Below are 11996 nucleotides of genomic sequence, written 5' to 3' on the forward strand. Positions count from 1 at the left end.
TCACTTTTCAGAATCTACTTGAAATAACTAAATGTGCCTCTGTTTACATAGGGTTTGTATTCTAATGGAGAGGGCAGAAAATAAGCAAGTGGTATAAATTAATGTATAATGTACTTGGAAGTAATTAAAGCAGAGCGAGGGAGTAGAGCATGATGGAGATAGTGCATCTGGAGTAAGAGTGTAGGTAGGATGGTCGAGGAAGCTCCCTTTACTGAGTGACATCTGGATGATGTTTGGGAGTGGGGCCTGAACAAATGTGAGGGAAGCGCTTTCCAGGCAGAGGGAACAGCCATATCCAGAATGGAAGGGAGAGTGGATGTTGATGACGTGGGGACAGTAGCCAGGGGCCAGGCTATGGTAAGGACTGGAGATGGTATTTACATCATCATCATCATCATTATTATTATTATTATTGATTTTAGAGAGGAAGGAAGGGGGAGGGAGGGAGGGAGGAAGAGGGAGAGAAACATCAGTTTGAGAGAGAAACATTGGCTGCCTCCTGCATGCACCCTGACTGGGAATGCACCTGCAACCTGGGCATGTACCCTGACCAGGAATCGAATCTGCAACTGGCCAGGGCTCGTATTTATTTTTTGAAAGTATCACTTGGGCATGGGTGTGTGTGTGTGTGTTTTCTCACATAGATTGTTACTTTATTAGTGTCTAGAACAGTCTGCAACCGGCCAGGGCTCGTATTTACTTTTTGAAGGTATCACTTGGGCATGGGTGTGTGTGTGTTGTCTCACATAGATTGTTACTTTATTAGTGTCTAGAACAGCGGTTCTCAACCTGTGGGTCACGACCCCTTTGGGGGTCGAACGACCCTTTCACAGGGGTCGCCTAAGACCATCGGAAAACACATATATAATTACATATTGTTTTTGTGATTAATCCCTATGCTTTAATTATGTTCAATTTGTAACAATGAAAATACATCCTGCATATCAGATATTTACATTACGATTCATAACAGTAGCAAAATTACAGTTATGAAGTAGCAACGAAAATAATTTTATGGTTGGGGGTCACCACAACATGAGGAACTATATTAAAGGGTCGCAGTATTAGGAAGGTTGAGAACCACTGGTCTAGAAGAATTTACACAGGAGAAAGGATTTGAACTGGAGGTTGGAGGTGGGGTCAGCCTTGGCCAGGCTCTGGGAAGGCGCTGTAGCGTCCTCCCTCAGGGCAATGTGTTGAATGGGATATGAACAAGTGGCCCATTTTAGGAGGCAGCCAGAATACTCATTGAGGTCACATCATAGCAAGAGATTCAGGGTATTAATTCTTGGGAGGTGGGTCTCAAATATTCAGAACCTAAAAGATATGAGGGAGAGGACTTGGAGAATAGAGCAGATACTAATGCCCTGGATGGGTAGACAGCACAGGTACACATCACACACACCGCAATTCTCACTCTGTACCCGTGATTGAATTGTGATTGTGGTCTTGTTTTGAGGGCATGAGATGAAGGATGGGAAGTAAATTAGCTTCAAGGAAGACACCTAAATTATAGGAGAGTGGCCAACATGATGAGGAAAAGGCCGTCAGAAAGTCTAAGATTGCAAAGCAACAGAGCTTCATAATCATGCCTATTACCTTTTCTCCCTTCCCCTGAATTTTCTCCAAAGAGTTCTGAAATTCCAGTGCCAGATGTTTGAGCTAAAATACATGCTGTCTGATTGCTGCTTTTAGTTACCTTTTAATTTGGAGCCCAGAAATAGTGCCATAACCACCTGTTCTATATTCTGTTAATGGTCATTAAAAAAATACAAGTACTACTCTACTGCTCGCTGTCACCGTGTAGGAATGGACAGCTTTCCAGATGGTCATTTGTAAATCAATGTGGAAGTCTCTCTTTATGCTGTAGAGGCCGGATGGGGATCAGGCCAGTGCAGAAAAGTCTGTTTGATCCATGATGTACAGCAGTATGTCATTGGGCAAGGAGAATGCTAGACTAGCATGTGAAGCTGTGTTTCTAAGAAAAACATCCCCAGAGTAGTGGAGATGGTCCTCGAAGCCTGAGCAGACCCTTCAGGAGGGTGTGTGGATAGAGTCCATATAGTGTTTAAAGACCTCATTGAAGGCTGAAAGGGTAGAGTCTAAGGCAGTGGTGGGCAAACCGCGGCTCGTGAGCCACATGTGGCTCTTTGGCCCCTTGAGTGTGGCTCTTCCACAAAATACCACGTGCGGGCGCGCACATACAGTGCGATTGAAACTTCGTGGCCCATGCGCAGAAGTCGGTTTTCGGCCTGGGCGAGTCTGTTTTGAAGAAGTGGCATTAGAAGAAGGGGGGCGGTGGACATATAGAGAGGATGAACGAAAGGAGATAGACGAAACAAGTATACAAGACGAGTGTGGATGGGAGAGTTGGAAGGGGTCGACCTCAGCGAACGTACCTCAATCAGATTGAGGACGTTTTTAGCAAAGGCCAGCTTAGGAGTACCCTAATTAAGTTAATAACAGTGTACCTACCTATATAGTTTAAGTTTAAAAAACTTGGCTCTCAAAAGAAATTTCAATCGTTGTACTGTTGATATTTGGCTCTGTTGACTAATGAGTTTGCCGACCACTGGTCTAAGGGAACAGAAGGTAGGCCCAGAGGTGGCCTCAGTGACTTTAAAATAAGGGACAGTCAGAGTTTCTGCCTCTTTGTTTTAATGCGCTGGTGTTAATCCTGGTTTTGAGTTGTTTCTTGGTCATAGTCTGTTCCTTTACCACAGAAGCCTCAAGGTTAGTATACCTATTTCTTTTTCCACTCACCCTGCTACTGAAGGATCATATGGGATTTTAGGTCTGGCTGAGAGCTGGTCTGACCCTTTCAATTTACATATTGGAAAAATCAGATCCAGAAAGATGCGCGTTCCTAAGGGGCCATCCCTAAAACAGAGACGTCCTCCTCCCCTACGTGTCTATTTTGAGTTTCTGCAAAGCATTTTGCTACTAATGACAGTGGGAAAGGGAGTGAGTAGGTAAAAGACCCCTTCTTGTTCCATATTATTTTTTCATTTAGTCCTTCAGGGTAAAGTCACAGACTGATGTATGAATCAATCACATTTCAAGGGAAAGCCAGACTCTGGGTTTCATCATAGGAGTTGTGTCAGTGGACTCAGAGGTGAGGAGCAACATGCCAAGAAGAGAGGCCATCGAGAGAGATGCTGCCTAGTGGACCTGGCCCCCAGAACCAGCAGTTTTATGTTAGTGGGGGAGGAAGACGTGATGGAGAGATTTGCCCCAATTCCCTGTCCCTGTCTCCAACAACATTGCCGGTTCCTCTATTGCAGAATGCACTGCACAGTGGAAGTGAAAGTCTAGGGTGGGAAGGTAATTGCGGGCAGCTGAGTGGGATGGGGAGGAAGAGGGAAGAGAGAGCCACAGCAGAGGTGGCTGGGAGTGGTGGGCAGTCCCTGGGACAGTGGCCTGGGGGACTGTTGAGATGTCAGGGCACTCCCAAGTCAGGGACTGCCTTCTATTCGGTGACCTTGTGTTTAGGGATGCTCAGAATTACTGCCAGTGATGTCAGCAGCTCCAGAGTCTGCCTCCTTTCCTCTCCGGAAATGGCAAGGAATCGGAGACTCCCACGTCTGTGGAGAAGCGGGCAAACCTCGGGAAGGCGGTTACAGAAGCTGTATTCAGTCCTTTAACATTTCCAGATTTTTCTGAGGCAGCCACAGTAATGCTGTGAGGGAAAGGCAGGGTCAGAGGCGGTCCCCAGCAGCTGTTCCAGGACGGGAAAGAGGGAAGAGCTTTCCTCTCCCTCGCTGCCTCCGTCCTCCCTGAGTGCACGGTAGGCACTGTTCCTGCGTGTCTCTGTTGGCCATGCAGGAGTTGCGTTCTCACCATATGAGGCACTGACTGGAGAGGCCCGGCAGCAGCCCTGTGCTGCGGTCCGGTCTGCGGTGTGCACTGATGACGGGATTTTTCCTTGCTGGTCCCACGCCGGCCGTACTTGCGATGCTCAGCTGCGATGCTCAGCGTGCTCATCAGGGCAGTGGCTCTGCTAGGACCAGGGGCTCTGCTGGACGTTGGTGTTGGGTGATGGGTAATGTTTCACAGGAATGAGTTTTCTAAGTAACTGATATCTACCCTTTAAGTATCCACACATAACACATGCAGATATTAAATGGAGAGCCTTCTGACCAGATCCTTCCCTTCCCTATACAGGTCTCAGCTGTTGGTTTTAGCTGAGTATAGAAATGTGGTCAGAGGGCCACCTGCATTAGAGCAACCCAGGGAAGGGGAGTCGGTTGTTGAAAATGTGGGTCCCTGAGCCCCACGCCAGGTGGTATCCTTGACAATCGGGCCCAGAAATCTGTTTTATAAATACAGTTGCCCAGGTGGTTGTGGGGCATCCAAATAGGGGTTCTGAAGGAGTGAGGACACAGGTTTTGTCTGGTATGATCACTGCTCCACCCCTAGCACCAAGAACAGTGCCTGACACCTAACGAGTATGCAATGCATACCTGGTGAGGGAGTGAGTACATGTATATGTATTTGTGCCACTTTCAGCTGCTTCTCTGCAATGGGTGAGGGAATCTTGTTAGAATTTAATAAAAATGAAGAGTATAAAATATCTTAAGTGACAGAATAGGGGCTCTCCTCTGTGTAAATTATTTGAACTCTAGTATGTTATATGCCCCCTTTTCCATGGCCCCGAGGTTTATTTTAGGTCTGGCATGAAGTAGGTAAATGCTTAATGGCTGTACTTTGGATTCCTGGTTTTCAGCTCTGTTCTAAATAAGATTGCTTCAAAACTGAGGAGTTTCTGTGTTACTTTGACCTTGATATTCAGCTGGGTTATTTTAAAAGATTAATTTCCAAAGTTCGGTTAGCTAAGTAAGATGGAGCTATTTAGAAATTCAGGGTAGTCTTTTTTGTGCCTACGTGTGGTTGTGAGTCCTGCCCCTCACCCCCTGCTATGAGCAAATTGTGTGCTTTCTAAAAATACTGCTATTGAAATATTACCACGTCCCAAAGGGGGTTAAATTGTGAGAACAATAGAAATGCCTTGTCATCTTTCACAGGGTTTGAGATTATCGGAATTTGAACATGTTTCTCTTTCCCTCGTATTTTTAAGGGTCTGAGAGTACCACTCCAAACCTTTGAGTCTCTTCTGTTATTTTTTTTTTACCAAGCAGATATCTAAGTATCTATTGTTTAAAGTATCTTTATCTACTCTATTCTGATTTTTTGGTGTTTTGTTTTTAAGTCAACTGAAAATTACCTTATTCCTGTTGAGTAAATTTCTTTCCCCGGCTCCACTTTCCTCTTTATTCCTTTAGAGAAAGATGATGCAGAATATGAGTTATAGTACATTCTTTCAAGGTGTGTGTGTATGTGTGTGTGTGTATACATATATATACATACACACACATCCATACGCGCACACACACTTCATTAAAAAAAAGAGAATATTGTGTATTATTACATTGTTCCCTGATTAAGGTAAGCAGGCACAAATGAAGAACCTCTTTGGTACCAGTATTTTTTTTTTAACAAAGGATAGTTGAGTGCCTTTATCATAGCAGGCACAAGGCTGGGCTCTGAGCTGGAGACATGAATGTTCTAGTTTCTGAATTTAATGGCTTCAAATTCTAGTTAAACAAATGGACAACCAACCATTGTGTTAAAGAGCAGAAATGGCCCTACCAGCGTGGCTCAGTAGTTGAGCTTTGACCTATGAACCAGTTCGATTCCCAGTCAGGGCACATGCCTGGGTTGTGGGCTCAATCCCTGGTGGGGGGCATGCAGGAGGGCGATGATCAGTTATTCTCTCTCATCATTGATGTTTGTATCTCTCCCTCTCCCTTCCTCTCTGAAATCAATAAAATATATGTGTGGGGTTTTTGTTTTGTTTTTTAAAGAGCAGAAATGTATGTATGAGGGGAAGTGAGAGTACAAAAAGAGTAAAATAGAACTAAATTGTAAATTGTATAGGGTTAAGAGTTGGACAGGGTGGAAGAGGTTGTTGCAGGAGAGGAAAGTGGCTTACTGGCATGTGAACTTGGCATATTCTAAGAATGGGCAGAGGTTCTGTGAGCCACATCATGAATAACTAACAATATGCAAAGGACTTGGTTTTATTCATCAACTGATAGAGACTTGCTGAAGGGTTTTTTGAATGGCAGAGTGTCATGATCAGATTAATAGGAAGAATGGATTGAAGCAGGGCAGTCCGGAACATGCCAGAGAGCAAGTTAGAAGGGACTCTCATAAATCTAGAAAAGAAGTGGGGAAGCTCTAATTGAACCAGTGATTTTTAGTTTGTTTTTCTTTTCATCCTCACCCAAGGATATTTTTCCCGTTGATTTTTAGAGAGAGTGGAAGGGAGGGGAAGAGACACCAAGAGAGAAATATCTATGTGAGACAGACACATCAAATGGTTGCCTCCTGCACATGCCCCAACTGGGGCCAGGGATCGATCCTGCAACCGAGGTATGTGTCCTTGACCATGTGAACTTGGCATATTCTAAGAATGGGCAGAGGTTCTGTGAGCCACATCATGAATAACTAACAATATGCAAAGGACTTGGTTTTATTCATCAACTGATAGAGACTTGCTGAAGGGTTTTTTGAATGGCAGAGTGTCATGATCAGATTAATAGGAAGAATGGATTGAAGCAGGGTAGTCCAGAACATGCCAGAGAGCAAGTTAGAAGGGACTCTCATAAATCTAGAAAAGAAGTGGGGAAGCTCTAATTGAACCAGTGATTTTTAGTTTGTTTTTCTTTTCATCCTCACCCAAGGATATTTTTCCCGTTGATTTTTAGAGAGAGTGGAAGGGAGGGGAAGAGACACCAAGAGCGAAATATCTATGTGAGACAGACACATCAATTGGTTGCCTCCTGCACTGCCCCAACTGGGGCCAGGGATTGATCCTGCAACCGAGGTATGTGTCCTTGACCGGAGTAGAGCCCAAGACCCTTCAGTCCTCCAGCCAACGCTCTAACCACCGAGAAACCCGGTTAGGGCTGACCCAGTGATTTATATAGCTAATCCCAAATTTTAAAATGTGTTTTTTGCTTTAAAACTCAACACATTCTGAAATTTTGGTTTAGCAATAAGATTCATGAAACTTAAATACAATATAAGTTTCAGAAAGTTTTATGAAGTGTCAGGTATTAACTTCTTTGGGTGATTTTGACTTTAAATTCTTCAGCTGTTGGCTCAGTACAGAGTAACTTATGTGCTGACCTACAACAGTGGTTTTCTGCTATTTGGTGTATGTTCTCAGCATGGAAGTAATTACAGCTACTTGAAAATACTGTGTTCTGCCTTAGCCCATGGTCCCAAAGCTGCCTTTTCTGCAGAGCATTTGTATTGGAAAGAAATTTTTACCATTCACTTACAATCTCACCAAGGCAGTAAGTTTCTAGAAAGCCCTGAAAATACTATAGATAAGCAGAGTTTCAGGAATCTGAAAGCAGGAACTAGGAGACTGAAATTAAATGCTTGTTGTAGGTATAGGTAGATTTTAGGTATGTCATGTAAAATTGATTGTAGTTAGACAATACACTTATGTCATCAAGGTCAGTATTCTTTTTAAAATTATGCCCCAAATCTTAAAAATATGCTCTTTTTACATGTATTTTGCCAAGCTCTTTTTTTAAATTTCAGCTTAAGTAGACCAGTATCAATTGACATTTAATTAAAAAAAAACACCAACTGAATTATAAACAACCGTGGCAAAAGATAAGGCTAGTAAAATAGAAAAAAAAGGTATAAGAATCCATTTACTGTAAAAGTAACTATTATTTAGACATTCTTACTTTATAGATATGCATATGAATATAGATCACAATTCTGTATTGTACATTATTATTTTATTTTCTACTTTTGTCTCTGTTTTTTCCTGTAGGATTTCCTTATGTTAAACACACAGTTCTTATCTTTATCTTGTTTACATGCTTGCTCTTCTTACTGACTTTTAAAAGGGTTCAGAGCATAGCTGTATCTTATTAGCCCATCTATTCCTGCATAGAGTCTGAGATCCAGTGACAGTTTAATCCATTATATTTTCCAGGTGTTCATGATCTTACTAACTTTCCTTTGTTTTTTTGATCACTACCATTTGTTTCCTGACTCTGCATAATTGAACTGGATTTTATGGATGGAAAAGCTAAGGAGCATAAATTGTGTCCTCTCTTTCCATCCCATCTGGGTTGTGTGGCCTTTATCTGATCTGAGCTGTTGCCACCTCCTCACCTCCTCCTCTCCATACCCTCTCCACCAAGCCCCAGGATTCCATGATTCTCCACGTTCTCTCACTCCCCTGCTTTAGGCTTGTCCCTGCCTGACTGCTAGTAGGACAAAGGTCACATTCTGTCCCAGGTCAGGCAGGTTCTTCATAGTCTGGCATCCACTAACCTCTGGTCTCAATCTCATCTCTAGCCTGTCACGAGTCCCTGTGCTCCAGTTTCATATTAAAAACAAACAAACAAAACATGGTTTTCCGAAAATGCCATATTCTGTATTACCCTCTGCCTTTGTACCTCCTCTGTGGGCACTTTACTGAGCAGACAGTTGTTCCTTGAATCCTCTGTGGTCCATAGCATTTTGTTCATTCAGCAGTTATAACTTGTACCAAACTATATTATTAGTTTGTGTATCAGACCAAGTTTTACAAAGCCCCTGACCTACTTGTTCTTACACCCTCCAGGCCAAGCACAATTCCCAGCATATCAATTCCCAGATACTCTCGAAAGTGGAGCTACTTAGTTAAGAAAAAATGGCGACCAGCAGGAAGGTAGGGAGGGAATTTGTCTAGGGTTATGAAAGTATGAAAACAAGATAACATATCAACTTAGAGATACAAATGTTTAGACCTAAAATGCATATGTGCCTAATAGCCACATTAGTTTATTATGCCATTTGAAAGGGCATCTGTGAAAGTATTCCAAGCAAGACAATTAAAATTGACTATTTTGGAAAATCAGATTCTTAGGGAGCCATCTGGGGCACATCTGGGGCTAGATAAACCTGCATCTATTTTGAGTAGTCCCCTGATTCACTAGGTGACCCTACATGTTTATAAAAACTTGCTGAATAGAAATTTATTTCAAATAACACTTGGCATAGGCATTCAAAAAAAATCAGGCTATGAAGAACCTTAATATAAATAAAAGCAGAGTGCTAGTTCTTTCCAAGATTATGATAGTTGTACATTGGTGCTCATTCCTGTGATGCTGATTATCAACATAAGAAAATATAACGCACAATGGACTCACAAAAATTTTTGAAGCCTGGATGAGCATTTTTTTATTTCAATTACAGTTGACATACAATATCATTATTTTCAGGTGTACAACATGTTGATTAGACATTTATATACCTTACAAAGTGATCCCCCAATAAGTCTAGTAGCCCTCTGACACCACACATAGTTATTACAATAGTATTGACTATATTTCCTGTGCTGTACTTTACATTCCCACGACTGTTTTTATAACTGGCAATTTGCACATCTTAATTCCTTCACCTTTTCTGAATGAGCATTTTTGAGTGTGTTTTTCAAGTGTAGAGATTCAAATGAACATATTCTTAGTATAACAATTTGTATATGAATCTTTTGAGCAGTGCACATAAAGAACCTTTCAGTGTTCGCTTTAAACACGGAAACTGTCTTGTTTTAGTAATTATTTTTATTTCAAAAGAAACTGTGGTTTTTATTTTTCAGTGTTGAAAATGAGCCCATGAGTACAAGTCAGAAAAAGGAAAATGTACTTTCATCAGAAGCAGTAAAGGTATAGTTTTAAATACATGTTTTATATCAAGCAAATATTTTTCTTAATTTCTGCTCATTCTTATTTTTTAGATTCTGTCATCTCATTTCATATTCCCAAAAGAGCACTTTATGTGGAAATCCAGCCCAGCTCTGCCAGACATTTGCATCTGGGGGTGGGGTAAAGGTGGGGGGAGAAGGGCACTGAAGAAGTTGAAAGAGGGGGGGCGGGTTCTTATCCCAGCTTGGCCACTAACTGGCTGTGTAGCCTTCACCTGAGGTGGTTAACTTCTTTGTGCCTTAGTTTTCTAATCTGTAAATTGGATCACAGCCTCTCTCTCTAGGAAGATCTTCCATTTATGTTGTGTTTTCTCAAATGCTGCTGACAACTAAAGGTGTTTTTGAGGGTAGAAGTTAACAACATGTTCTCACATGGCATTAGTATGTAATGATATATTTGGTCAGTTCACATATGAACTGGCTTTCTTTGCTTCTGAAGTGTATAAGCTATACACCTCCCTAGATAGTTATGGACAAGTGTGGTTAAAAAAAAACTTGAAAATCACTAAACCTTGTAACATTTCTTTTCACTCATGCGGATTTTCTATAAATTAGATGTTGGTTTTGTTTGGTGATGTGAGGCCAGGTATGTGGTCACATTTTGGTAGCCGTCCAACATTCGTAGAGTTTGATCCCAGTTACTTCCTTTATATCTGATTTGTGACAGTCGGTCAAGGAGAAAGTGTGTGCTTTCCAGGGATTTTAGGGTAGCTTAGCTTGGTCAGTGGAAGGACCAGAAAGTCATCTGAATTCTTCATTACTGATGTGGGCACTTTTAAACATTATGTAAGGTCCAAATGCAATAGATATGGTCAAGATAAAGCTGTTTTCATTCTTTAGTCCTGCCTTCCCCATCATTGTAAACAATATCAATATTATTTGAAAGAAAAAAATCAATATCTGGGTTTTGTTTTAGAACTTTAATGAAAGAATAAATCAGGATCACCTTGCTTCCCTTATCTTCATTCCTTTGTGAGTTTGGCTACAAAATCCTGCCCCCAGGTTTTATAACATCTCCCCCCTCCCCTTTTGCAGTCAGTTGTTAGCCAACCTGCTGCTTTATTACTGCACATACTCTAGCTTTCTTCCTCTCCTTTTTCAAAATTCTCACTTCCAATTCAAAATGCTCACTTCCAATACAGGCAGCCTTGCCCTTGAATGGCTTCACAGGAGGTGTTACTTGTGAGATCTCAAACTTCGAAGTCTCTTTGGCTGCCAACTCTTGTCATTCCATCTCTTAATCCCTCATGGCCTCTGCCCCCACCCTTGACCTTCACCAAACCTTCCTGTTCTTGTTCCCTTCTCCCCTCTTGGTGTCTGCTTGTTTCTCTACTCAGCCTGTAACCTAGAGCGTACTACTTCAGCTCTAATCTCACTGTGAAAAACCAGTCTCCAAACTTGGCCTTCAGGCGTTAATTTCCAGTAGTGCTACTTTCCACCTTGCAGAGATTTCATCTAGAAAGCCACATCTTTGTGGATTCAGTAAATATATATGGTGGGTGGATATAGTGGCGAGGCCTCCATGATTACAATCTTTTCTATCCCTTCTTGTTTTGAGTGCCCAGGACAGTTCAATTTGGGCTCTAGGCCCCCAAGTAAATATGACTCATAGTCATGAGACTGTTTCTCTTTATGATTTGAGGCCTATAAGGTTACTTATACCCGGGCAGTCCAGTTAGCTTGTAATAGAACAGGCACCATGGGACTCTCACAGGGGTAGCCTGAGCATTTGGCCTATGCATCATCTTCGGACATCATTACATTTTTATTTCTTAAAATATCACTTATATGCAATACAGTCGTGCGCCACTTAATGGCAGATACATTCTGAAAAATGCATCGTTAGGCGATTTTGTCATTGTACGAACATCACAGAGTGCACTTACACAAACCTGGATGGTAGCCTATTGCTCACCTAGGCTAAACAGCATAGCCTATTGCTCCTAGGCTACAAACCTGTACAGCATGTTACTATACAAAACATAAGATTAAATCAAGCTCAGTCCAAGATGATGTAATCAGGATATGTAAACACCACATGAGATTGCTGCCAGTATAACATGACATACTCTTTTTTTAAAATATTGATTTTAGAGAGAGAGGAAGGGAGAGAGAGAGATAGAAACACTGATTTGTTGTCCACTTATTTATGCATTTGTTGGTTGTTTCTTTTTTTTCCTTTTTTAAATATATTTTTTATTGATTAAGATATTAC

General features: G+C 41.7%; 1 protein-coding gene across 1 annotated transcript in view; it reads left to right on the plus strand.

Moving 5' to 3' along the window:
- CRYBG3 (beta-gamma crystallin domain containing 3) overlaps positions 1–11996 on the plus strand; it is a 134311-nt gene that overhangs the window by 11015 nt on the left and 111300 nt on the right. The window contains exon 3 of the mRNA XM_005880202.2: positions 9677–9743. Within this exon, the coding sequence (XP_005880264.1) occupies positions 9677–9743 (67 nt within the window). The remainder of the gene's footprint in view (positions 1–9676; positions 9744–11996) is intronic.

This window comes from Myotis brandtii, unplaced genomic scaffold (genome assembly GCF_000412655.1).
Source record: "Myotis brandtii unplaced genomic scaffold, ASM41265v1 scaffold63, whole genome shotgun sequence".
In the NCBI taxonomy this organism is placed as follows: Eukaryota; Metazoa; Chordata; class Mammalia; order Chiroptera; family Vespertilionidae; genus Myotis; species Myotis brandtii.